The sequence below is a fragment of the Diceros bicornis genome, chromosome 14 (assembly GCF_020826845.1).
Source record: "Diceros bicornis minor isolate mBicDic1 chromosome 14, mDicBic1.mat.cur, whole genome shotgun sequence".
In the NCBI taxonomy this organism is placed as follows: domain Eukaryota; kingdom Metazoa; phylum Chordata; class Mammalia; order Perissodactyla; family Rhinocerotidae; genus Diceros; species Diceros bicornis.
Window position 1 is genome coordinate 33149500 of NC_080753.1, and position 25484 is coordinate 33174983.

Below are 25484 nucleotides of genomic sequence, written 5' to 3' on the forward strand. Positions count from 1 at the left end.
AACAACATCGTTTGCGCTAATGTCTTTTTTATTTGTTTTTATTTTTTAAATTAATTAATTTTTTCGTGAGGTAGATCAGCCCTGAATTAACATCCGATGCCAATCCTCCTCTTTTTGCTGAGAAAGATTGGCCCTGGGCTAACATAGGTGCTCATCTTCCTCTACTTTATATGGGATGCCGCCACAGCGTGGCTTGACAAGCAGTGCGTCGGTGTGCGCCCGGGATCCGAACCTGTGAACCCTCAGGCCACTGAAGCGGACAGCGCACTTAACCGCTACACCAGCAGCCGGCCCCCGCGCTGATGTCTTTATTTATTAAAATCTAGCTTCAACTTGCCTGGATTTTAAAGGTCTTGTCTTTTATTTGATGCAGTAATAAAGAAGTGTATAATTCATTTTATCACAACATTTCATTAATATTTTGATACTGGGAACTCAATATAATTGGTTTACTTTGTTATATATTTTTTATTTTATGCTTTACTAGAATGCCAAAGAGGTCTGTGGCACAAAATGAGTAAGAATCCCTGCTGTAATCTCTTCCTCTCCTCATCCCTTTGGACCTGAGATAGCAATATCTCTTGTGGTTCCCCTGTACTCGACTCACACCTTTGTAAATAAACTGTCTCTTCAAATTAACCTAATTTGAGGGTGCTGTTTTCTGTTGGGTCCCTGACTGATACAGTGTGCATGTATCTGTGTGTAGGGAATGGGGGTGGGGCTGGGAAGAAATGGATCTCTGTGGCTCTATTTCTTACTGCAAATGAACAAAAGGGCATCCTAGGGTATGCACCGGACTCGGGCTTGGTAAATGAGAGCTCTACCTGAGGCAAGGTGGGAAAACGAGGCAGGATTCTGAGCCTACACAGTGCAGCTTTGTAGAACCATAACCAACTCACCAATGTTGCTGTTGCCAAAAGCCTTTTATTTTCCAAAAAGCCTCCTTGTAGGGCTTTGAGGGGATGGTGGCAGCAGTTTATTTCTAAATTTCCTTTCTTGTCTCCTGGAAACCATAGAGAGCAATAAAGAGATTGGAAACATAGACACACACACACACACACACACACACACACACACACACAGACACAGGCTACATTTTCAGTGAAGCTAGGAGACACAGAATACCTAAAAACTCCAACTTCTGTGCATGTGTGACCAAATCCCAAGCTGAGCAGGCAGCCCCCAGCAGTGCCTCAGGGAACAGCAGGGAGGGAAGAAGGGTCCCAGTGACAGCTCTTGAAAAACGAAAATATTCCTTCCTGGGAGGAAAGGCCCCACTTTTCCCCTGAGAGGGAAAAGCTGAAGGCAGGGCTGACTGAACACATTCAAATACTGGTAAAGGTGCAGAGAGAATGTTTTCAAGTGCCCAAAGGCACCCAGAGGTGACAAGTCTCAGAAAGTGCCAGCAAAATTCTCCTTCTAATATTAAGTGCCTCACCTTATGTACACTTAGGAGATGGCAGCCTGTGAGGGCTCCTGTGAAATAAGGAAGCCTAAAGTTGGGGGTAAATGCTTGCTTAACTGGCAGAGGGTCTCAGAGGCAGAGGAGGTAGTGGCTACAGGGAGGTGCCAAATTTAAGGAAATAATCCATTGTTATGGCAAAAGAAGAGGAGCGCTTGAATTTGTAAATCTGGAAAGCCATCTTGGGCCTGCTCCCCACCTCCCTAGCCCCCAGGTCTTCCGGCTGATGGTTCAGAAAAATCTAGCTCATTTAAATATGAGTAACAAGGGCCGGCCCGTGGCTTAGCGGTTAAGTGCGTGCGCTCCACTACTGGCCACCTGGGTTCGGATCCAGGCGTGCACCGACACACTGCTTGTCTGGCCACGCTGAGGCCGCGTCCCACATACAGCAACTAGAAGGATATGCAACTATGACATACAACTATCTACTGGGGCTTTGGGGAGAAAAAGGGAAAAATAAATAAATAAATAAATAAATATGAGTAACAAAAGGAAATGAGCAAAGCTTCTGTTGTTAGCAGCGACAAAAAGGTAAAAAAGAGCAACACAATTTATTGACAGATGACAATATACCAGAGGTATATTGCCAAAAGCGAGTGGAGATTGTAGCCCAAAATTCCATCATGAGTTGAAAAACAACAAAACTTAGTGCAGCCTTTTAGCAGTGAAGGAATGCCACACATCAGAAACACAAGTACTCAGAGAAGAGATGAGGGATAACAGGAGGGTATATATGGGAACAGGAGGAAAGATATAGAAGAAGAATACAAAGCCATTTGGAAAATGAACACTAGGGCCAGCGTAGTGGTTAAGTGTGCACGCTCCGCTGCTGGCAGCCCGGGTTCGGATCCACCGGGCACACCGACACACCGCTTGTCAGGCCATGCTGTGGCGGCATCCCACATAAAGTGGAGGAAAATCAGCGCAGATGTTAGCTCAGGGCCAGTCTTCCTCAGCAAAAAAAAGAGGAGGATTGGCATGGATGTTAGCTCAAGCCTGATCTTCCTCACTAAAAAAGAAAAAAATGAACTCTAAGTTTCATTGGAGAATAGAGACATAAAATATACATTCCTAATTTTTGAAGTCATAAATGACTGTTGTGAAATCTTTTCTTTTTCTATTTCTTTCTTTCTTTCTTTCTCTTTTTTTTTCTGGTGAGGAAGATTGGCCCTGAGCTAACATCTGTGCCAATCTTCCTCTATTTTGTATGTGGGACATCGCCACAGCATGGCTTGTTGAGTGGTGTGTAGGTCTGCATCCGGGATCCAAACCCAAAAACCCCAGGCCGCTGAAGCGGAGCATACAAACTTAACCACCACGCCACTGGGCCAGCCCCTTCTTTTTCTATTTTTAAGATCTGAGTCATTGTTATTATGAACAGCTTTTGTGAAATGCTTTTATTGTATTGACTAAGATGGTCATATGGATTTTCCTCCTTAATCTCTTAATGCAGTGAATTATATGAATAGGAACTAGGAATTGCATGACTAGTGAATTGTTTTCCTAGGATAATGACTGCTTGGTTAAGTTGTTTTATATTATTTAAACCAATTCTGGTGTAGGTTTGCTAATATTTTTATTAAGTTCTTTTTTTTCCTTGCGTCTATTTTCATGAGTGAAATTGTTTTATAGTTTTCCTTTCTCCAATTGTCCTTGACTGGCTTTTGTATGAAGGTTATATTAATCTCATGCAATAAGTTGAGAAACTTTTCCTGTTTTCTGATCACTAGAATAATTTTTAGATGATTGGAGTGATCCTTATTTTGAAGGTTTCATAACTATCTGGGCTTGGGATTTTTTTGGTGGTTAAATTTTTAACAACTGATTCAATTTCTTTAGTGGTTATAGGTGTATCAAGCTTTTAATTTTTTTCTTGAGTCAGTTTTGATGATATATTTTTCTAGAAAATTATTCATCTTATCAAAATTTGCAGTCTAAATATTTACTGTATCTAACATTATAGTCCCTTTAAATTACTTACTTTGTGTGTGTGCATGCCTTTTTTGTCTGCTCAATCAGTTAGGTCAGAGATTTTTAATATTAGTAGTCTCTGTAAATATATATTTGTTTTCTTCTCTATTGTTTCTTTGTTTTCTATTTCATTAATTTCTAAAGGTATTTTTTATTATTTCCTTCCTTCAATTTTTGGGGATTACTCTGTGCTCTTTTTCTGATTTCTTGAAATATCTGTTCAACTCATTGATTTTCAAACTTTCTTTCCTAATATGCACATTTGCTTTCTTCCATGAATTGTTCTAACTACATTCCATAGTTTAGATAGGCAGTGTTTTCCTTGTCATTCAGTTCAAAATATTTTAAATTCTATTGTAATGTTTTCTTTTAACATTTGAATTATTTAGAAGTAGGCTTTTAAAGTTTAAAAATACATTAGAAGTGCATTTTTCAATTTTCCAAACATATAATTATTCTCTGTTATTGCTCTTAAATTGTCGCGGATTTTGGTCAGCAATTGTGTTCTGTGATTTTGATTCTTTTTTCTAAATGTCTATGTGTACTTGAAAAGAATGTGTATTTTCTTTTTTCTGTTTTTTTTTTTTGTGTGTGTGAGGAAGATCAGCCCTGAGTTAACATTCATGCCAATCCTCTTTTTGCTGAGGAAGACTGGCCCAGGGCTAACATCTGTGCCCATCCTCCTCCACTTTTTTTTTTGTGTGTGTGAGGAAGATCAGCCCTGAGCTAACATCTGACGCCAATCCTTCTCTTTTTTGCTAAGGAATATTGGCCCTGAGCTAACATCCGTACCCATCTTCCTCTACTTTGTATGGGACGCTGCCACAACATGGCTCGACAAGCAGTGCGTCAGTGCGCGCCCGGGATCCGAACCAGCGAACCCTGGACCACCGCAGCAGAGCACGCGCACTTAACCACTACACCACGGGGCCGGCCCCAGAATGTGTATTTTCTAATTATTCTAAATTCTACATATTCCCATTAGATCAAGCTTGTTGATTGTCTGGTTTCCCTCTTCTATGTCTTTAGTAATTATTTGGCTGTTTGATTTATCAGTTTCTGAGAGATGTGAGTTAAAGTCTTCCTCTAATAATGTAGATTAATTTTTTATTTTATTTATTTATTTACTTTTTTTTTGTGAGGAAGATCGGCCCTGAGCTAACATCTGCCAATCCTCTTTTTGCTGAGGAAGACTGGCCCTGGGCTAACATCCATGCCCATCTTCCTCTACTTTATATGGGACGCCGCCACAGCATGGCTTGCCAAGCGGTGCGTCTCTGCGTGCCCCAGATCCGAACTGGCAAACCCCGGGCTGGCGCAGCGGAGCGCACGCACTTAACCACTTGCGCCACCAGGCTGGCCCATAGATTAATTTTTTAAAATAAAGGATCCTTGCACAGAAAGTCCGAGGGCACTCAGGAGTGATTCCAACCAGCCTGGCAGAGTCAGGGAAGGCTTCTCAGTGGACAGGTCATCAGCCCCCAGGGGGAAGAGGGGAGTGCCTCAGCAGCCATTGGCTCATTCTCTCAGAGAGAAATGGGGGAGAAAGAGGGCGAGAAGTGGGGTTGGGGAAAGAGGTGTGCTGGTGGGGAAAATGTGGAGAAAGATAGGCAGGCAGAAAGAGATGTGGAGAGAGATGGAGTAAGAGAGAGAAGGATGGAAAGATGGGGTGCTTGGCACATGGAAGGTGCTCACTAAACATTTGTTGAATGAATGAATGAGCAAGCAGATATATGTATATAAAGAGACATGTGTAGAGAGATGTGGAGTGTGGATAGAGAGATGGGGGAAAAATAATTGATATGAATAAAGATGGTGAGACAGAAAGAAATATGGGAGATATGAAAGAGCAATAGGAGAGAGATGAGGGAGAGATAAGGAAAGACGAAGATAGGATGTCTGGCACATGGAAGGTGATCACTAAATATTTGCTGAATGAATGAATTAGTGAACAAGCAGGTGTGTGTGTGTGTATGTAGCGGGGTTAGAGAGATGTGGGGAGTGAGATAGGGAAGAGAGATAGGGAAGAATCACGTGATATGAATAAAGATGGTGAGATGAGAAGAGTTATACACAGAGATGTGAAAATTATGAGAGATAAGGAGAGAGGTGAGGGAAAGAGAGATAAGGGAAGATGAAGATTGGATGTCTGGCACATGGAAGGCTCCCAGTCAAAGCATTGTTGAATAGATGGGAGAGCATTGATGCTCAGAGAGGGAGGTGTGGAATGGATGTTGAGAAGAAATCACACTATCCATCAGAGAAGCAATTGTACTAGTTTCATCCTGAGATGACGAGGGACTTAAGTAGCAATGAGAATTAAGAGGCAGGGAAAGATACCCGAGATATTTCAGAGGCAGAATGGACAGGACTTGGAGATTGTTTCAATGGGGAAATTGAGGGAGAAGGCAGAATAGGATAAATCCCAGGTTTTTGCCTTAAGTGACTGGGTAGATTGTGTTTCCATTCACTGAGACAGGCAATATAGGAGGCTGACCCGGTTTGGGTGGACACTGATGGTTTTGAAATGCTTGTGAAATACTCTGGAGATGTCTAGAGGGCAGTTATCTGAACTCAGACCTCAAGAGAGAGGCCTGAGGTGAAAGCGTAAACTGAGATGGAGATATGGATTGGGACTCGACAGAGAATAAGCAGTAGTTAAAACTGTGGCTATGACAGGATTGTCTAGGTAAGCCCATGGTAGATGCTCGAAATTTGTTGAGTGAAAGTGAGAGAAACAATGCAAAATTCCTCCAACAGGAGAATGGTATGAAAGAGGGACTCAGGCTTGACTGCTTTTATGTCCCTGTGAAAGAGGAGGTAAGATTCCAAAAGGAACAGCTTCCATGGTGACAGGATCCAAGGTGCAGGTCATGTAGAGTCAAGGTGATGGTTGGAGTGGACAAGGTGAAGCAAGTGTGAAATTAGTGTATTGTAAAGTCATTTGCAAGATGTGTGCAAGAATGTTCATAGGAGGGCCAGCCCAGTGGTGTAGTGGTTAAGTGCGCGTGCTCCACTTCGGTGGCCCAGGGTTCGCGGGTTCGAATCCCAGGCACGCGCCAATGCACTGCTTGTCAAGCCATGCTGTGGCAGTGTCCCATATAAAGTAGAGGAAGATGGGCATGGATGTTAGCTCAGGACCAGTCTTCCTCAGCAAAAAGAGGAGGATTGGCATGGACGTTAGCTCAGGGCTAGTCTTCCTCACAAAAACAAAAAAAAGAATATTCATAGGAGATTTATTCATGAGAGCAAAGAAAATAGAAACAACCCGATTGTACATCATCAGGTGAATGGGTAAACAAATTGTGGTACATGCATATAATGGAATACCACTCAGCAATAAAAAGGAACAAGCTACTGATACACGCAACAACGTAGATGAATCTCACAGACATTATGCAGAATGAAAGAAGCCGCAGAATGAAAGAAGCCAGATACAAGAGCGCATATTATACGATTCCATTTACATGAAGTTCAAGAAAAGATTAATCTATAGGGGTATAAATTGGTGGTTGCTTCTGGGAGGGGAGAGGGGTTGACCAAAAAGGGGAATGGGAGAATTTTCTGGGGTGATAGAAATGATCTATATCTTAATTCCAGTGTTGTTTTCACGATTGTGTATATTTGCCAGAGGTCATCAAACTGTTCACTGACGATCTGTGCATTTTACTGTATGTGATTATATCTCAATGTTTAAAAATGTCATCTACGTGGACATTAAGTTTTCCAGAGAGATGGCAGAGGTTGCAACAGAGAGGTAGCTGGAGAGTCAGGTGCCAGCTCTCGGTGAATGTGAGGGAGATTGGACAAGGACAGCAAGAAGGAGAGATGGAAGGTGGTGGGGTCCGAAGAAATGACCCACAGAGGAGAAGTTGCAGTGAGAAGTTGAAAATATAACCTGGAAACTATTCATTAGCTGAAAGACATTTATAAGGAGTTGGCTAGAGAAGTCACCCACATCTCACTCCTGCCAACACTGAGAGGAGGAAACACTGGGAGAGGTAGGATCACTTGTGCTGGGATTCCAGAGGCGCTTCTGTGTTTTCACTTCTTTTCCTGATCAGAGCTCTGGGTTGGGAGGTTATTGGCCCTGACCACCCTCAAGCCAGCCCACAGCTGGATGTTGAAGAAGTTAGACCAGAGACGTGTGCACAACCACTTCACAACTTTTCTATTCGTTGCCTTTCCTCCTTAGTCCCTAGTAAAATTTCCTTTTGAAAAATTCCATCCTTTGTCCGCTGAGCTGATGAGCACAGCAGTTCCCATCCCACAGGTTAAATTCGCTAGAGGGTCTCAGAGTTATTGAAAAAGGTCCTTGAATCCACATATATACCAGGATTTATTCTAGATGGACTAAAAAGAAAAAAATCCAAATACTGTCTTCAGAATCCACAACATTTTTGGATGTTGGAAATCTTAGGTAGAGAGAAGAGGTGGAGAAAGCAAGGTACCCTGGAGTTTAGGCCCAGCTATATCATTGGTCATCCTAGCCCAGGGCTGCAGAGGAGCTAAAGGCTAACATACACTGAGCATCCAGTACAGAGCGGTCTGGAAGTTGACAGATGCTATTACCATTTTACAGATGTGTAAGTAGTGGAACCAGGACTCCACCTTAGGCTGCCTTGACTTCTAAGCCACATTGCCCTGGGACAGGGAGTAGTGCCATGAGACGGTGTGTGCACCGGGAAAGTATGGGGTTTTATCCTCAGGCCAGTTGCCCATTCCAGCCCCCCACCCCCACTCCACCGGTGGTGACCTCCCCTCTCTCCTCAAACCACGGGCTTCTCACAGTTGAGTAGAAGAGACAATTTTTTTCACATTGACTCTTTGGGATGGGGATGGGGTATTGCCAGGATGAGGCAGGGTAAAGGACAGGGCAGAAGCAGGAGTTAAGATCCAGTTAAGAAAAGCCACCTATTGGTGCCTCAGGCCTCCCTATGCTCTATGACCACCAGGGGGCAGCCCTTGCCTGGCTGTGGCACCTCAATCCCACATCCTCCGGTTAGATGGCCATGAGCAGGCAACCACTCCACTGATGGAGAAGGGCTGAGTCAGTCCTTCCCTGATTGTGCAGCCCGTGTGCTTGTCGAGGTGGTTCAGAGAGCTTAAATGATTTGTTCAAGATTATATAACTAGTTTGCGGGAGAGCTGGCATTTGAACCCAGCCTGCCTCCAAGCCAGCATTCTTAACCATAAGATGACTGCTTTTCCAAAAAGAAAAAAGCTCCAGATCACTGCAGTGAAGGGTGGGAACTGCACAGTCTATGAATGTATTGTGAAACAGAGCTAGAAACACGAACACAAAGAAAAAGTACATATTACTATAAAAGGACCCAGAGAGAAGTGTGTGGTGAGGGCTGGGCATACTTCACCTGGCATTTTACACACAATCTTTCTTTTCTGTGTGCTGTGTTCTCTCATGTGGGTGTGTAATACATATAGGAGAGTGTGTGGCATACTCTGTACTAATCCTGGTATAACCTTGGAGTTATGTGTAACGCAATGTGTCTTTCATTTGTGTCTGTAAAAATACATTTTATGTAATGGGCACTTCGTAATTTTTCAATAAATGTTAGCTAAATAGTGAATAAAATAATAAATGCGTAGATTTACCAGTGGGTGATAAATCTGTGCAGACTGCACTAGGTAAAGCAGACCTCTGCGAGAGGTGCATTCCTTTAATGGAGATCTGAATACAAATGAGTCTCAACATCTCAGTCAGCTGCACTCTGCCAAACTACCCAAGTCGACAGGGTCTAAGTAAACCGAGGCGATTGCTATGCAAATACAGCTTCCAAACCGAGTCCCCAGCAACCCCGTGCCGCCACCACCAATCAGCTCACTTCCGCTAATCCCCCCATTTATAGAATTTCTAGAGCAGTCCTAGGGGAGGGCCAGATTTGAGGGAGGGGAATGGATGGGGTGGGCCTGGGTGCTGTTGAGCCATGGGGAGGGGAAGTAGGTTAGCTCTGGGCCCAGGAGAGCTCTTCGAGGCTTATTCTGGGTAAAGAGTTGGCCTTCTTGAACCTCGGAAGGTGGGGGAACCACATCCTGGTCTCACCCGCCCACCTACCCTAGCGTTACCAGCCGCCTAAGCCCCACCCTCCCCCCTCAAACACTTAGGAAACCTGCCCACATGCTGCCCTCACCTCCTCGACCCAGATATCGCCATCAGCAGCATCCTCCTCCTCAGAGAGGCATGCATTTGATGCCTGAGGTCCCAGGCAGTTGAGGTCCTTGGCAAGTGACGTGTGAGTCCTGTGTGCCATAGGAAGCTTCCCACCCCCATCTGGTGACCAAAGGCCTGGCCGCAAGTAGTGAGTTGTTCCTTTTCTACCCAGACCTCACTGCTCACATCCCCCTCATCAACTGGAACATCCTCCGACATGGCCCGGATGCTGTTGCTCGTCTTTATCGTGGTTCAGCCAGGTGACAGGGCTGTCTCCCAGGACCCTGAGGGGTGTGGGGCTGGGAGGAGGGAGGATGGGGGAGGCTTGACATAGATGTCTCGGGCGAGCAGGCTTGGTGAGGGCTGAACATTGAGCCCTGAGGAGAGCGGCCAGGAAAGGAGAGTGGGAGCAAGTGGGGTCCTCAGTAAGGCTGACACCCAGTGGATTCCCCAGTTCACAGTTCTCTCCATGTCTCCACATCGCCCGCTGGGAGGGTCACTCCCTAGCTTCCATCCCAGAGCTCTTTCTTCTCAGCCACCTTCCTAATAAGATAAACTTGAAAGAATCAGTAAAAAGGGCTTGAAGGAAGGGGTCAATTTTTTTAAGGGGTCAGTTTTAATTTGATGAATTTAATAAGCCTATTAAACAAGGCTTATTATCTAGGGTCTAGATATAATTAGGAGTTTGGAAGACCTAATTAAATCTAAGATAAGTTTCTTAGTGCAACTGATTTTAATTAACTGAGAGACCTTAACTATCAGACATATTCATTAACTAAATGCAGTGTGGACTCCAGACCTGCAGCTTCAGCATCAGCTGGGAACGTGAGGCAAATCCTCACCCCCCACTTCAGACCCACTGAACAAAAAAGTCTGGGGGCGGGGCCTAGGAATCTGTTTTAACAAACATTCCCAGTGATTCCATGCACTCTCAAGTTTGAGAACCCCTGAAATAGAAGAATGACTGTTAAATTTCACCAACTAGAGAATTTAATCAAGGATTTTAATAATTGGTTTAATTCATCAGTTTGGATGAGTTAAATAGGGATCTTAATCAATTATAGCCATGTCTTCACCTGGAGATTTAATTAGTTAATGCTCTTTAACAAAAAACAAAGTAGCAAGAGTGGTTTACCACAGAATGTCATTAGTACTAAAACAATGCCTAGAAAAATATAGTTAATGATATTAGTTAACTAGACAGCCACATTCACTAATGAGCTTCAATTTCACTGTGACAGGTTAAATTTTAGCAAGGTGTTACTAGTGAATGCAGCTGGAGAATGATGGGACAGGGTGAGGGTGAGAGTTGGTACAGGAAAGAGTTTGAAAAAGTAATAAGCCATGTCAAGAAATTAGGTTGGTAAGGAGGAAAGGGTTTAATGAGGCACCCAAAGTGCTCATCCCCCCAGGCCCTCCATGGAGGCGGATATTCTACTGTAAGCTCTTGTCTTTTCTCTTTGGAATAACTGGGGAGGCTTTTCTCTGGGTCTTCTCTCTGCTCCCAGGATCCTGTGCTCTCTGGGTGTCCCAGCCCCCTGAGATTCATACCCAAGAGGGTGCCACTGCCTTCCTGCCCTGCTCCTTCAACGCCAGCCAAGGGAAACCAGCCATTGGCTCTGTCACATGGTACCGGGACAAGGTGGCCCTGGGGAAGGAGATGAGGAACGAGACCCCAGAGTTCAGGGGACGCTTGGCCTCTGTTGCCTCTGCCCGCTTCCTCTGTGACCACCAGGCTGAGCTGCACATCTGGGACATCCGAGGCCATGACGCCGGCGTCTACGTGTGCAGGGTGGAAGTGCTGGGCCTGGGTGTCGGGACAGGGAATGGGACTCTGCTGGTGGTGGAGAAAGGTGAGGTGTGAGAGGCTGCACTTCCTTGGCTGGAGGCCCCACTCTCACTGGAAGTCGAGAGTCCTTCCCTGAGGCCCCCTGCCCTCTGTCCCTCCCTGAGCCTGTGCACACTTCTTCCCCAGGGCCCCCTTTACTAAGTCCTTCCTCTCCACCACCCACATGCAGGACCTCCTCGGCTGGGGGCCAGCACAGTCCTCCTCCTTCGGGCTGCATTATATGCCTTCAGCTTTCTCTCTGTGGCCATGGGCAGCACCATCTACTACCAAGGCAAATGTGAGTAATGGGGCCCAGGCAACGGTGGAAGAGATGGGAGGGGCAGGGAGAGAGCTGGAGGAGGGGGAGACAGAGACCGAGAGGAGGAGGGCAGCAGCGCCGAGGGACTCCTGTCCTCTCCACCAGGCCACTGTCACATGGGAACACACTCCCACTCCTTGGATGGCCTCTGATGAGTGATTCCAGACTCCAGTGATCCCAACTCTCTTCAAAGGACCCCAATAGGGGCCGGCCCCGTGGCTTAGCGGTTAAGTGCACATGCTCCACTACTGGCGGCCCGGGGTTCAGATCCCGGGTGCGCACCGATGCACCGCTTCTCCAGCCATGCTGAGGCCGTGTCCCACATACAGCAACTAGAAGGATGTGCAACTATGACATACAACTATCTATTGGGGCTTTGGGGGGAAAAAAAAAGGAGGAGGATTGGCAATAGATGTTAGCTCAGAGCCAGTCTTCCTCAGCAAAAAGAGGAGGAGTAGCATGGATGTTAGCTCAGGGCTGATCTTCCCCCCCCCAAAAAAAAGAGACGCCAATAAATTCCTCTCTGCCCCACCACTAACTCCTTCTTATGAGTCTCGTGTATTTCCTTCTCCATTCTCCAGATGCCCCAATGAGTCCCTCTCTGGGTTCCCCTGCCTCTTAACTTTCTATTCTACCAAATCTGGCCTAGGAAGATCCAAGGAGGGAGCTTCCCAGCGACCGTTCCTAGAGCCCCCTCCCACCACCATCATGGGGCTCAACACACCCACCTCTCCCAGGCCCAGAATCGGATGAGGCCAACCGATTCTCCTGAGAAATGGGGAGTATCAGATCTAATTAGTCCTACTGTCAATGGCCCACAGGCAAATACTCTTTTCTGGCCTTCAGGGGAGCTGGGGTCTCTAAACACCCTTCCTCATCCATAAATCACTGCTTGACCCCAGAGTGGCTGAAGTAAGTTTTGATGGCGGCCATATTAAACGGGGGCTTGAGAGGGACTGAGAAGCCTGAGACACAGAAGGTGGTGAGACCACTGTCTTTACTGGGTGAACCACAGGACGGTCCCGAGCACCCGCCTGGGTTGACGGAGGCATCCAGAGTGCTCAGGTGGGTTTGTTCTTGGCAATGCAGGCGTAGTCGCTGCTGGGGTCCTCCTCGGAGACTTCCTTTTCTTGGTGGCCACTGTCAGGCCCCTTGCGGGGCAGCCTCTGCAGAGACGCGTAGTGGGGCTCCTGCTCCGAGAGCTGGGCCTGGGGTCAGGGCAGAAGATGCTGACGGGAGGTCACTGGTCCCCAGAGAGCCTCCCTCTCTCTCATCCTCCCCTGTAAGTTCTTGCCCCACGCCCTCTTTCTTGCCTCATTGCCCCCTCAGTCTCCCCTGCTCTGCACCCAACAAGAGCTCTAAGCTCTTGCTCCTTTCTCGCACTGCCCTTTCTCTTTGTGTTTCTCTCACTATCCCCCGACCCCCTACTCTTAATCTCTCTTACTTTTCCTCTTGGTTTCTCTCTCATTTTCCCTGTCTCTCTCTGATTTTCTCTCACTCCTCATCACTTTGTCTCTCTCATTTCCTTCTCTTTCTCTCTCCTTTCTGTCTTATTTCCTCTTCCTGTCTCTACACCATTTCTTTCTTCTCTTCTCATTCTCTTATTTCTCTTTCTGCCTCTCTCTCTCTATTTTCTCTGTCCCTCTAACTCTCTCATGCCCCTGCTTTCTCTCTCTTCTCTTGCCCCCCCATCTCAGCCCTCAGCCCCCTCTTGTCACCCCATCACCCACTTCCCTGCCCCCAGACTCACCCAGCTCCTCTCCAGCCTCCTCACTGGAAGGAAAGAAGAAGCTCAGCACGGCCCTCCCATTGTGTCTTCCAGCACTCCTCACGTGCTCCCCACACCCCCACGGAAGTGTCCTCACTTGCTGACTTCCCTGTGGTTCTCACACCAAAGCCTCTCTCATTGGACACTCTCCCCTCTCCTCTCTGCCTGACTTCTACCATCTTCCTCCCCCAGGGCGTGTCAGGCTTGATGGGGACTTCTGGGAAAGCAGTAGGAAAGGGTGGTGGCTTGGGGCCGGCCCCGTGGCGTAGCGGTTAAGGGCGCGCGCCCTGCTGCTGGTGGTCCAGGTTCGGATCCCGGGCGTGCACCGACACACCGCTTGTCAGGCCACACTGTGGCGGCATCCCACATAAAGTAGAGGAAGATAGGCACGGATGTTAGCTCAGGGCCAGTCTTCCTCAGCAAAAAGAGGAGGATTGGCATGGATGTTAGCTCAGGGCTGATCTTCCTCACAAAAAAAAAAAAAAAAAGGAAAGGGTGGTGGGGGGCAACCAGGGGCACTGCTGTGGGACGAATGAGGAAGATGAGGGTGGGGCTTACGAGGGTGGGGCTTACCTCTCCGATGGAGCCGACACAGACAGGCAGACAGAACAACCACAACCAGGAGCAGGAGCCCCCCCAGCCCCAAGCTCCCATATGTGTAAAATTTCATCTGTGTAGGGAAAAGGCGTCAGTATTAGAAGGCCCTTTTCTCTCTTCAGTTTACCCATCCTCCTGGTTGGCACGGATGTCTCAGCTCCCCTCTCCAACAGTTTTAGAGGCAGAAAAACATCCTCTCAGAGAGTCTTCGCCCCAGACTATGTTACCTCACCTCCTACGAGAGGTACCCATCCCTTATCCGTTACGCCATTCATACCCAAGATCGCTCACCCCTCAGAGGCTTCCCACCACTATCCCGGCCATCTCTGGGCTTCCCCATAAAGTCCCTTGTCTACCTGTACTGGCTGGTTCTGAGAGGCCCTGGCCACCTACTCATGAACCACACACACTACTTTTCACCTATCGTTCCCTGTGCACCCACAACCCCCTCTGTGCAGAGTGTTACCTCTGCCGAGTCCATCTCTGCCGACATTATTAGGTCGGAGACTGAAGACTGGCCTGGAGATCAGGAAACCTAGCCCCTGCTCTTCCAGGCTAAATGGCCTGGGGGAGTCACGTGCCTCAAGTTCCTCATCTGTAAAGTGTGGGGCCCTCTGTTACAATCGTTCCCAGCCTGAGGAGCCTCACTTGTGCCAACCCTGAACCAGGCACCTGCCATTTGTCACTGCTAATCCCCACAACATAGGGTATTACGGTGCCCATTTCCCTGGTGAGGAACCCGAGACTTGAGCCCAGACTCTTACTAGGACATTCAGCCCTGAGGCAGAGCTGGGGTTCAAGGGCAGCTTTGTCCAGCCCCAGAGCCCACCCCTTTTCCCCTGCCCTAAGCTGACCAGGTGGTTCAGAGGGGCCTCTTCAGCACTGGATAGTTCTAGGTTCTGGTGAGGGGGCTGATGGAGGAGGAGGAGCCAGGGTCTGGAGTGCACGTGGGGACTGGTGGAAAAGTAGGGAAGGCAGTGTCCAGCACCACCTGGCAGCTGGGGCCGCTCCCTCAGCTCCAGAGCAGCTTGGGAGAGCAGAGCCCTACTTGGCTCATGCGTGCGGAGAGCTGCTTCCCAGGGGCAGATACTGTTGGGGCTGAAGTGGGGCAGGGAGGAGTGTCTGGGGCTGCATAACTTCCCCTCAGGCACTTCCTGCCCTACAACCACTGGTTCCTGTTTGAGGGCAAAGAGGGGGCCACCGACTTCCCGCCAGAGCCAGATGCAGACCAGGGTCTGGAAACTGAGACCTTCCTGGGTTCAAGAGGAATGCTGGGGTGTGTGTGAGGGAGTGGGAAGCAGAAGCACAAGTGGAGAGGAGGGCCTGAGGTGGCCAGGAGGGGCAGTGGGGGCAGAAGTGGATTGTTTTTAATTTCTTTGAGGCGCAGAGATAGAGGCTGGACAGAGGATTCCTCCAGGTCCCAGGGAACCTCAAAGCCATACTCTCCCTTCCCTCATCTTAGCCTCACCTCACTCAGGGATGTGACTGTCCCCCTACCCCCACTGGATTTCCCCCACTAGGGTCCCTGCTCTCTCTCAGCTTACCCAGAGCCTGTGGCCTGTGGATGGACAGACTCCAGACTGGCCAGAGCTGCCTGGGTAGAGAGCAGTGTTGCCACCTCAGACATTCCCACCCCTCCTCTGGCTTTAACTTCTCCTCTGGCCTCAGCACCTCCGCAGTAATGTTAGGAGAGGAAGTTAGGCTTTGGGGGTTAGGGTTATGACATCTTTCCTTTCAGATTTCTGTGACTGTAACTAAACCGGTAATCCCCCTCAGCTCCAGCCATCCTATTGATCCTGCAAGTAGTCAGTGAATGTACACCTCCTCTGAGTGCCTTCCCTGATTAACTTTTTCCCAATTATCCCTCACACTGCATCCAGTGAGCGCTCACGATCTCAGTGTATGTGTGTGGACACACACCCGGCTCCCATATCAGACTGTGAGCTCTGGTGGATTCGGGGTGACTCACCTGGTGTTCTGGGGCTGTACCTAGCAGTGTGCTTGGCCAACTGATTAACAAACAGGAGAGTCAGAGGCAGCCAGACTAGATCTACATGAGCACTGCTGATAGATCTAGGAGATAAAGTTGATGACAAGTTGGTGTTGGGAAAGGAGGTATGGGCAATCCAGGTGGACTTCCTGCAGGAGGCAGCATTCTGATGTTGGGCACAAAAGTAAATAAGGGCAGTGGTCCGAGGCCCTCTGGATAGAGACCTGGATGAAGGCCTCTTAGTGGTACTGTGATGAGAAGGGAGATGGGTGCTAGAGGATTACACACCCAGTCTTTGAGGAGGGTGATGACCGGGGAGCTCATGTGGAGGCAAAGCGTGAGGAGATCTGGTGCCTGGGTCCATATCATTTGCATTTCCTTCTCCAAATTCAGAAACTTTCTGCTACTTCTGCCCCCTCCCCCCATCTACAATGTTCCCCATGCAGGACAGTAGGACAATATTCAGGTTTTTTTTTTTTTAATTTTATTATTAAAATATTCAAACAGAAAAAAATTGAAAGAACTATACAGTGAACATATCCCCACCACCTAGATTCTACAAGTAACATTTTTCTATATTTGCTTTATCACATATCTATCAATGCATCTTATTTTTTGATACCTTTCAAAGTTGCAAACCTCAGTACATTTTACCTCTAAACCCTTTACCATGCTTATCATTGACTATCAGCATTTGCTCCCCCCTCCCCCTTTTTTTTTTTTGTGAGGAAGATTAGCCCTGAGCTAACATCCGATGCCAATCCTCCTCTTTTTGCTGAGGAAGACTGGCCCTCGGCCAACATCCATGCCCATCTTCCTCTACTTTATATGGGACGCCGCCACAGCACGGCTTGACAAGCAGTGCATCTGTGCACACCCTGGATCCGAACCTGAGAACCCTGGGCCGCCGAAGCGGAGTGTGCGCACTTAACCGCTATGCCACCGGCTGGCCCCTCCCCATTTCTTTTTTGAGAGGACTGAGAAAGGCAAGATTTACATACACTAAAATGCACAAATCTGAAGTTAGTACTTGGTTTTTAAACTGTCTTGTGGTCAAGGCTCTGGGGCCAGACTGCCTGGGTTCAAATCCTGACTCTGCCACCACTGTGTGATCTCCCACAAATTCCTTACCCTCTCTGTGCCTCAGTTCCCTATTACGGTTTTTGTCAGGATTAAAAGCATTATTATATATAAAGTGTGTAGATCAGTGGCAGGCACATGCTAAATGCTATTTGTATATTAGCCATATTATTATTTTTTGTGTGTATAAGGAAGATCAGCCCTGAGCTAACATCCATGCCAATCCTTCTCTTTTTGCTGAGGAAGACTGGCCCTGGGCTAACATCCGTGCCCATCTTCCACTACTTTATATGGGACTCCGCCGCAGCATGGCTTGACAAGCAGTGCATCGGTGCACACCCAGGATCCAAACCTGTGAAGCCTGGGCCGCCAAAGCGGAGCGCGTGCACTTAACTGCTGCGCCACCAGGCCGGCCCCTAGCCATATTATTATTATTGCCTGAACATGCAGAGATGTCATCAAGAAGGGGAGATGATCTGGGACCACGTCCAACTTCTTTGGCTGGTCTTTCCCCTCTTCAACTCCTACTGCACTGCCTACCATGCCATTCATTTGATCCTTGCTGCTTTGTTTTGCTTACTCATTCATTTGTCCTTTCTTGCCCTGACTTAACATTTAGTCAGCACCTACTAAAGGTACGGGGCTCATTCCAGACTGCGAAGCTCTTTGAGGGTGGGGCCGTGCCTCCTCTCTCCTGCCTGCACTCTGTGTAGCCAGGGAGGTAATGCTCCATGTCCACCCCTCCTCGGTGAGTCAGTAGTCAGTGGTGAGGCTGAGACCCCTTCAGCTGCCATCGCTGTGGACTGGCTTAACTCTGCCTTTCTCACCGAGCTCCAGGGGCTAGGAGTGAGCAAGGGAATGGGAGGAGGTCAGACCAGTGTGGGGATAGGTTCCTCTCAGGGGACCATTCATCCCTGAAGACCCCAGTTCTTGTCCTATTCCAGCCCTTGACCTCAGGGATGCGGATGTAGCCTTCCCTCCAGTACCCACCTCTGGAGTGTAGAAGAAGGCAGACTGTACTGGAAATCTGGAGTTCTGTGTCCTCCCTGCAGCTTCACTGCCTGACTTTCTGCAAGCTACCTTCCTGCCCTGGGCCTCAGTTTCCCTCCCTGCTGAGCCAGAAGATCTCTAAGGCCCCCTCCAGCTCTACCCTGAAAGCCTGTCTCTTCACCCCAACTCCTTCCCCAGTTCAGAGAACCCAGGCATCCAGCTGCCCCACCCTAGCTCTGGGTAAACAGGAAGCTGGGTGAGGGGAGCAGGGGTGTGTGGAAAGTCCCAGCCAGGTGTGTGGGTCTATGGGGAAGGGGTGGCCCCACCCCTGAGCTATGAAAGCCCCCCTGCCCTGGCCCTGGCTCAGTCTCAATGGGGACACTGGGGCTGGAGGGCCGGGGTAGGAGGCCCCAGGGGAAGGGCTGCCTCCTGCTGGCTGTGGCAGGAGCCACTTCCCTGGTGACCCTGCTGCTGGCTGTGCCTATCACTGTCCTGGCTGTGTTGGCCTTGGTGCCTCAGGAGCAGGGAGGACTGGTGAGTGGCTGCAACAAGTCCCCCAGAGGGCTGTCTATTGCTGATGCTCACTTACCTCTGGCTATGCCTGGGAGTTTCTTGGCCTCATCCTGCTCAGCTGGTTTGGTTGTCCCCGGTGGGGATGTCTTGTCTGTTTCTGGCTGGCTCTCTTTCCACATTCCTGTGAGGCTGTTGTGTCCTCATGTCTCCAAGCCCCTTCCTGGTCGTCTGTCTGTCTCTTCTTCCCTTCCCAAGACATACTCAGGCCTCTGTCGCTCTGCCCAAGTACACATGCCTTGCTTGCTCTCTCTTCCAGGGAGAGGTACGTTGGGGATGGGGCTGGTAGGAGAAACCCCAGGCCTGGAGCTTGGGTCTATGTTGGAAAGGGTGGGGTTGGCGTTAGCTAAGACTGAACTCTGAGCACTGTGACCCCACCCACCCAGGTAACAGGGACCGCTGACCCAGGGGCACAGGCACAGGCCCAGCTGCGATTGGGTAAGAGCAGACCATCTCCCCCTCCCCTGCTCCAGCCCTCAGGGACTTCCAGCTCCCACCCATCTGGATCCCCAGATACTTTTCCTCCAGGAACCCAGGTGACCCATCCCTGGGCCCTGGCACCCTGTCCCCTTAGGGGGACTGTGCGTGGGTGACTGCCCTACCCCAATCATGGACTCTTCGCCCCTTCCAGGGTCCCAGGAGCTCCCAGAGGAGGAGGCAGAAACAGATCTCAGCCCTAGGCTCCCGGCTGCCCATCTCATAGGTAAGAATCTCAGAGACCTCAATAGTCCAAGGTCTGCTCACCCACAGTTAGAGTCCTTTTGCTCTGTTATTGCAGAGCTTGGTTTCCGAGCCGCCTCACCACCTCTCCCCCTAAAGAGCCCACCCTTCCGCTTGCTTCCCTCCTGGAGCATGCAAAACCCGGCCTGGATCTCCCCACCACAGCGCTCCGCACCCCACACCCAGGTGCCCTCAGTTCCCAACTCATACTCATTGCAGAGGTAACACCAGCACCCCACTCCCCTTCCCCGGCTCGGTTCCTGCAGGGGTTAAAGGCCCCCCTCTCCGCCCCGCCCCCCGCAGAAGTCCCGGGCCTGGATCGCTCCTCTCAGGATCGTATTCCCGAGAGCTCACAGGCCCGTTTCTTCGCAGGCGCTTGGACCAAAGGGCAGGGGCTAGGCTGGGAAGCGAAGAAAGAAGAGGCATTTCTAAGGAGCGGGACGCAGTTCTCCGGCTCTGAGGGGCTGGCTCTCCCGCAGGACGGCCTCTATTACCTCTACTGTCACGTCGGTTACCGAGGCCGGGCGCCCCCTGCCGGCGGGGGCCCCCTCGACCACTCGGTCACGCTGCACAGCCGGCTGTACCGGGCAGGGGGTGCCTACGGGCCGGGAGCTCCCGAGCTGCTGCTCGAGGGTGCCGAGACCGTGACCCCGGTCGTGGACCCAGCCCGGAGGCGGGAGTACGGGCCCCTCTGGTACACGAGCGTGGGGTTCGGCGGCCTGGTGCAGCTCCGGAGGGGTGAGAGGGTCTTTGTCAACATCAGTCATCCCGATATGGTGGACTACAGGAGAGGGAAGACCTTCTTTGGGGCCGTGATGGTGGGGTGAGGGCCGCCTACGTCCCGGGGAAAACGAATGCACGGTGGGAGTGTGGGAATCAGTCCGGATATTGGGGACCCAGTCACCAGGGACCCCATGGCCATGGGAAAAATGTAAGAGACTGGAAACTGATACTGAGCCTGTTGAAAATAAAGAATGTAATGTTTTAGTGCTGCCAAATACAGATGCTGAGATGTTAACTTGTCTTCATTCAGGGTGGGTACACAAGAGTTGGTTAAATATTCGCTGTACTTTTCTGGTTGCTTGAAACGGTTCATAACACTTGGCATGGCCTCTGCTCACTGGTCTGGCAGTCTACTGGTCCCACCCACCCCTGCCTCGGAAGGGCCCTGCCCCAGCATTAGCCCAGTTGGAGGTAGAATGAAGGGGATCTCCTCAAACCCCAAAGCATCTCCAAGCATCCTGATTCTCAGAGCCACCTGGTCCCCACCAGACTCCACACTCCGCTCTTTTCTCTTGAGTCCCTCCCCACAGTGAGAGGGGTCATTACAGGGGAAGGCAAACATCACTCAGAAAGGCCCAGCGCAGGGGTCCCCCCTGGCGTAGCAGTTAAGTTCGTGCTCTCCGCTTTGCAGCCTGGGATTCGCAGCTTCGGATCCCGGGTGCGGACATAACGCACCATTATCAAGCCATGCTGTGGCGGCGTCCCATATAAACTAGAGGAAGATGCGCACGAATGTTAGCTCGTTAGCCCAGGGCCAATATTCCTTAGCAAAAAAGAGAAGGATTGGCAACAGATGTTAGCTCAGGGCTAATCTTCCTCAAAAAAAAAAAAAAAAGAAAGAAAGAAAAGTAAAGAAAAAAGAAAGGCCCAGCACAGAGTAAACCCAAATATGGCTGAGGAGTGAAGTACTGAGGTGAACTACTGAGAGAGGGACCCAGCACTTCTCCCCTGCTGGTTACCTGAAGGCCCCTTTAGCTACTACCCCACAGCCAACTCTTCTCCAAGGAGCAAGAACCACAGCTCATGGTGTGTGAAGGGGGAGGGTGATGGAGAGAGAGAGATAGGGTGCGGGTAGTGCCTGAGGACACTGGGGAGAACCTGGGGAGGAGGGGAGGGGGAAAAACTGAGGCCATCTGGCCCTGTCCATGGTGGGATGGAAAGTCCTCACCCCTCTTTCACACTTCAGGTCCCCTTCCTGTAAGTGGGCAAGTGTGAGGGCCTCGGGGTGAGTAACAGCAGCCCCTTCACTCTATGACCGACTTTCAGCCCTGGGCTGGAGGAGGCAGAGGGGGACCCAAGGCCCTAACTGTGTCACCCTATCCCTGGGGGACACCACACGATTTTCCCCTGCTTGGCTACCCTGGCAGGAAAGAAAGCCCAACTTCAGAGCCCAATGGGGGCTTCCACTCTCTGGGTCTACATTTCTGACTCCATATTTGTCTTTGACTCTGTGTCCAAAAGACCCTTCTGGGGGAGGGAGTGCTTTTTTCTTTTCAGTTAATCTACCTCACATCCCTCCTCTCATCATTCTCCAAGAAAATTGGAGTGAGCTGGCATGTGAGTCCTTCACTCACATCTTATACCTGTTTTTAAATTTTCTTCAGTCTCTTCAATTCTACCCGCTGAAAGATGGAAGGGGATAGAACAGCTGGGGGCTGGATAAAGGTAGAAAGCCAGAATTCACTGAGTGCTTACTACGCTAAGTGCCGTGCTAGGTGCGCTGAGGTAGCTTAGGTCTTCTGTTCTCTCATGGCCCCATATGTGGTGGTTCCTATCTCCATTTGATAGATGAGGTTCAGTGACTGGTTCAGGCCGCACAGTTAGGACAGGGCTGGCTGAGGGGCCAGGGATCAGGATGATTTGGAGCCCAGGTGTCTGAATGTCTAGTGCTTTGGCTGTGATTCAGGTGCCTGAGAATGTGGCCCTTCCCTGGCTCTCCCTCAGGCAGCAACAGCCGGAAATCTCACCTGAGCACCTGAGCTGCAGGACTTCCCCGGCTGGGATTGGAATTCCCAGAGTTGGAAATTCCCACGCCCTGAGGGAAAGGAAATTAGGTTCGGGCTCCTGTTTCCTGGGGGAGGGGCATATTAGTCTGAGAATTGTTTCATGTCGAGTCTCCTGAGCCCCAGTAATTGGAGGACTGGGGACTAGGTCCAGGGATCTTAAGCCTTGTGGAGAAAGGACTTCAGGGAGTGGCCTCCCACCCTCAGGGAGAGCAGATGCAGAATTAATTCCAAGAAAGAGACCATGTTTCTTTTCTAAGCATACTTTATTTCTCGCCACTGACCAGTAGGGCGGTTACAGATACAACTCCCCTGGGGAGCAGAGGTTCCTCGATGTAGCGACAGTCGGTCACCAAATCAGCATTATTTAGACAACTTGATCAGATAATATTATTTAAAAACATAAGCAAAAGGAGGCACAGAGGCCAGGAGGCCAGGTGGGAACAGCCTATAGTTCAGCTCCGTTTTCACAGAAAACATGTCTGAGCCAAGGCAGCCCCTATGTTGGGTCTCCCAGGAAACTTCCACCTCCTGAATAAATACATTCATTAGTAAATAAATAAATAATAAATAAATAATAAATAATCACAAGTGCAAACATAAATAGAGGGAGACTGCCCCGTGGGGGAGGGCCTGGGCTCTACATCTCAGGGAAGAGTCTGGAAAGATTTGAAAAAAGGGAGGCCTGAGGTCCACTCTTGTCAAGTTCTAGGTGAGATCTCAAGGGATGTTCTGAAGTGTTCTGGCCAGAACCAAAGTTTCCCTGGGCCCCACATTCCAGATGTCCCAGGTTGTATTAAGGGATCCAAACCTGAGCCCCCCAGTGAGCTCTGGAAGCCCCAGTTTGAATTCTTGGTGGTGGCCAGTGCCCCATTTTCCAGGTCACACATCCCTGCATTCTACGTTTCTAAGTGTTGTTGTTTCAAGTTCTAAGCTTGGGGCCTGGCCCTGAGCCCCTAATTCCCTTTCTAAACCAGAAGGGGATGAGGGGGTCTGAAGGAGTGGATAATAAAGGAATTGAGGTGGGCGAGGACAGATGTCCTGCCCCCTCACAGGGCAATGATCCCAAAGTAGACCTGCCCAGACTCAGCAAAGTCCAGATAGTCGGGCAGATTGATCTCGGCGCTGAGTCGATCACCCTTCTCCAGCTTGAAGACTCCTCCCAGGTAGATGGGCTCATACCAGGGCTTGGCCTCAGCCCCTTCTGGGGTCTCCGTCTGGCAAGGGCTCTTGATGGCAGAGAGGAGGTTGACCTTGGTCTGGTAGGAGACGGCGAAGCGGCTGATGGTGTGGGTGAGGAGCACATGGGTGGAAGAGCAGCCTTGGCCTCTGAAGAGGACCTGGGAGTAGATAAGGTACAGCCCGTCCACTGGCACCACCAGCTGGTTGTCTGTCAGCTCCACGCCATTGGCCAGGAGGGCATTGGCACGCCCGCTCAGCCACTGGAGCTGCCCTTCGGCTTGGGGGTTTGCTGGAGGGAGAGAGAGAAAGAGGGAGAAGTGAGTCAGTGTGACCCTGTCAGTTCCACTCTCCACATCCTGGCCCTCAAGTTCTGCCCACCTCCCACATCCGGTTCCTGTCCCCTGTCTGTCTTTCCACATCCCATCTGGCCGTGAGGTTCTGAGTATCCCCCTCAAGGCCTGTGCTGTTCCTTCACCCTCTCCTGGAGCGCAGCAAATCCTTGTCACACTGTCCCCAAGCTTTGTCTACTCTCAGCCTGGGTTCAGCCCCCAAATCCTATTCCTCCATATCCCATCTGCTTCTTCATCCCCCAGACACATCCTCAGAACTCTTACCTACAACATGGGCTACAGGCTTGTCACTTGGGTTTCGAGAAGATGATCCTGAGGAGGAAAAGGAAAACAAAAAGGTGAGACCCTTAAGCTTCCCAGAAAATATCCTGCTACTTTGACCTCCATTCCTCCTACCCCAAAAACAAAACTCTAAATTTCCCCCACTGCTTCCCTCCCAGGACTAACCCCCACCCTCATTCAAACCCAGAATTAGGAGAGGTTTTGGAAACACTTACTGAGTGTCTGGGCCAGAGGGTTGTTAAACGGGAAGCCATTTGGTAACTGTTGGGGAGAAGAAAGAGGATTAGCATCAGAGCAAGTCATCCCTAAGGGAGAAACAGCCAGGCTGCTTATCTAGCCTGTACTCTCTGCCCTGATGTGTCTAGTTTTCTCTCTCCATTCATCCATTTATTCATCCCTCCATCCATTCAACAACTCTTTCATTGAGTTCCTTCCATGTACCAGACATCCTATCTTTATCTTTCCTTATCTCTTTCCCTCATCTCTCTCCTTATGTTTCATGTCTCCCATATCTCGTTCTGTCTCACCATCTTTATTCATATTAGTTGTTTTTTCCCCATCTCTCTTCTCACACCCCACACCTCTCTTTATATACATATATCTGCTTGCTCATTCATTCATTCCACAAATGTTTAGTGAGCACCTTCCATGTGCCAAGCACCCCATCTCACCATCCCTCTCTGTCTTCCTCCATCTCTCTCCACATCTCCTTCTGCCTCCCCATCTTTCTCCATGTTTTCCCTCCCACCCCTCCCCATCAACACACCTCTTTCCCCCCCACCTCTCCTCCTCTTTCTCCCCCATTTCTCTCTGAGTAGGAGAATGAGCCAAGGCTGGCAAGGCACTCACCTCTTCCCTCTGGGGGCCGATCACCCCGAAGTGCAGCAGGCAGAAGAGCGTGGTGGCTCCTGCGACGAGGAGGAAGGAAAAGAGGCTGAGGCACAAACACCGTCTGGAGCTCTGGGGGCCCCCTGCCTTCCTGGCAAGCTCCTCCTCGGCCAGCTCCACATCGCGGATCATGCTTTCAGTGCTCATGGTGTCCTTTCCAGAGGGGCTCAAATTCAGCTGGGAGATGGTGGAGCCCTGGGGCGTGTGTTAGAGGGAGAAAATCGCCTGGTTGTTTGTCCGGGGGGTGTGTCCTCTGAGAGGTTATTTCCAGGGGTCTCTGAAGTTGCTTCTCTCTCTCTTGGCTGGTCCCCTGGTGTCCTCGCTGAGGGAGCTTCTGCTGGCTGGGTGTGCAAACAGCTGCATTTATATGCCCCGGGCGAGAGGAGGGCGGGGAAAGGCTCTCATTCAACCAGCGGAAAACTTCCTTGGTGGAGAAACCCATGAGCTCATCTGGAGGAAGCGGTAGTGGGCCCTACACCTTCTGTCTCGGTTTCTTCTCCATCATGGGGGCGGAGGTTTGGAAAGTTGGGGA

General features: G+C 49.8%; 4 protein-coding genes and 1 long non-coding RNA gene across 7 annotated transcripts; 2 read left to right on the forward strand and 3 right to left on the reverse strand.

The window, feature by feature from the left end:
• The first annotated feature begins 9546 nt into the window (after positions 1 to 9546).
• Positions 9547 to 12237, forward strand: NCR3 (natural cytotoxicity triggering receptor 3). Its single transcript, XM_058554793.1, has 5 exons — positions 9547 to 9684; positions 9775 to 9862; positions 11111 to 11455; positions 11621 to 11728; positions 11855 to 12237. The coding sequence occupies exons 2-5, from the start codon at positions 9820 to 9822 to the stop codon at positions 11899 to 11901; spliced, it is 543 nt and encodes a 180-aa protein (XP_058410776.1). The 5' UTR covers positions 9547 to 9684; positions 9775 to 9819; the 3' UTR covers positions 11902 to 12237.
• Positions 12238 to 12729: 492 nt separating this feature from the next.
• Positions 12730 to 14595, reverse strand: LST1 (leukocyte specific transcript 1). Its single transcript, XM_058553870.1, has 4 exons — positions 14581 to 14595; positions 14091 to 14187; positions 13500 to 13522; positions 12730 to 12957 (listed from the first exon to the last, which is right to left on the reverse strand). Exons 1-4 carry the CDS (start codon positions 14593 to 14595, stop codon positions 12811 to 12813), a joined length of 282 nt encoding a protein of 93 aa, XP_058409853.1. The 3' UTR covers positions 12730 to 12810.
• LOC131413860 (uncharacterized) lies at positions 14596 to 19745 on the reverse strand. Of its 2 annotated transcripts, XR_009222040.1 has the most exons (4): positions 19347 to 19745; positions 18764 to 19060; positions 15659 to 18024; positions 14596 to 14709 (listed from the first exon to the last, which is right to left on the reverse strand). It is a non-coding gene; the product is annotated as an uncharacterized LOC131413860 (long non-coding RNA). The 2 variants fall into 2 exon arrangements; XR_009222039.1 differs by lacking the exon at positions 14596 to 14709 and having other exon boundaries at positions 14961 to 18024.
• LTB (lymphotoxin beta) lies at positions 18547 to 20466 on the forward strand. 2 transcript variants are annotated; one of them, XM_058554791.1, is made up of 4 exons: positions 18547 to 18708; positions 19131 to 19182; positions 19376 to 19447; positions 19837 to 20466. In XM_058554791.1, the coding sequence occupies exons 1-4, from the start codon at positions 18547 to 18549 to the stop codon at positions 20289 to 20291; spliced, it is 741 nt and encodes a 246-aa protein (XP_058410774.1). In that variant the 3' UTR covers positions 20292 to 20466. The 2 variants fall into 2 exon arrangements, with proteins under 2 accessions (XP_058410774.1, XP_058410775.1); XM_058554792.1 differs by lacking the exons at positions 19131 to 19182; positions 19837 to 20466.
• Positions 20467 to 22497: 2031 nt separating this feature from the next.
• Positions 22498 to 25268, reverse strand: TNF (tumor necrosis factor). Its single transcript, XM_058553980.1, has 4 exons — positions 24914 to 25268; positions 24280 to 24325; positions 24047 to 24094; positions 22498 to 23721 (listed from the first exon to the last, which is right to left on the reverse strand). The coding sequence occupies exons 1-4, from the start codon at positions 25097 to 25099 to the stop codon at positions 23300 to 23302; spliced, it is 702 nt and encodes a 233-aa protein (XP_058409963.1). The 5' UTR covers positions 25100 to 25268; the 3' UTR covers positions 22498 to 23299.
• Between the last annotated feature and the right edge of the window lie 216 nt (positions 25269 to 25484).

Bases quoted from the DNA above. Each gene is read 5' to 3' on its own strand.
- NCR3 (XM_058554793.1), top strand. From the start codon at position 9,820: ATGGCCCGGATGCTGTTGCTCGTCTTTATCGTGGTTCAGCCAG. The intron at 11,456-11,620 runs GTGAGGTGTGAG...ACCCACATGCAG, and splicing joins TCTGCTGGTGGTGGAGAAAG to GACCTCCTCGGCTGGGGGCC. The intron at 11,729-11,854 runs GTGAGTAATGGG...CCTCTCCACCAG, and splicing joins CATCTACTACCAAGGCAAAT to GCCACTGTCACATGGGAACA.
- LST1 (XM_058553870.1), bottom strand. The intron at 13,523-14,090 runs GTAAGCCCCACC...CTTTCCTTCCAG, and splicing joins GTGTCGGCTCCATCGGAGAG to TGAGGAGGCTGGAGAGGAGC. The intron at 12,958-13,499 runs GTGAGTCTGGGG...CCCTGACCCCAG, and splicing joins GGAGGCTGGAGAGGAGCTGG to GCCCAGCTCTCGGAGCAGGA.
- LTB (XM_058554791.1), top strand. From the start codon at position 18,547: ATGGGGACACTGGGGCTGGAGGGCCGGGGTAGGAGGCCCCAGGGGAAG. The intron at 19,183-19,375 runs GTAAGAGCAGAC...CGCCCCTTCCAG, and splicing joins ACAGGCCCAGCTGCGATTGG to GGTCCCAGGAGCTCCCAGAG. The intron at 19,448-19,836 runs GTAAGAATCTCA...GTTTCTTCGCAG, and splicing joins CCCGGCTGCCCATCTCATAG to GCGCTTGGACCAAAGGGCAG.
- TNF (XM_058553980.1), bottom strand. From the start codon at position 25,099: ATGAGCACTGAAAGCATGATCCGCGATGTGGAGCTGGCCGAGGAGGAG. The intron at 24,326-24,913 runs GTGAGTGCCTTG...TCTCCCCAACAG, and splicing joins TCGGCCCCCAGAGGGAAGAG to TTACCAAATGGCTTCCCGTT. The intron at 24,095-24,279 runs GTAAGTGTTTCC...TTTCCTCCTCAG, and splicing joins CCCTCTGGCCCAGACACTCA to GATCATCTTCTCGAAACCCA.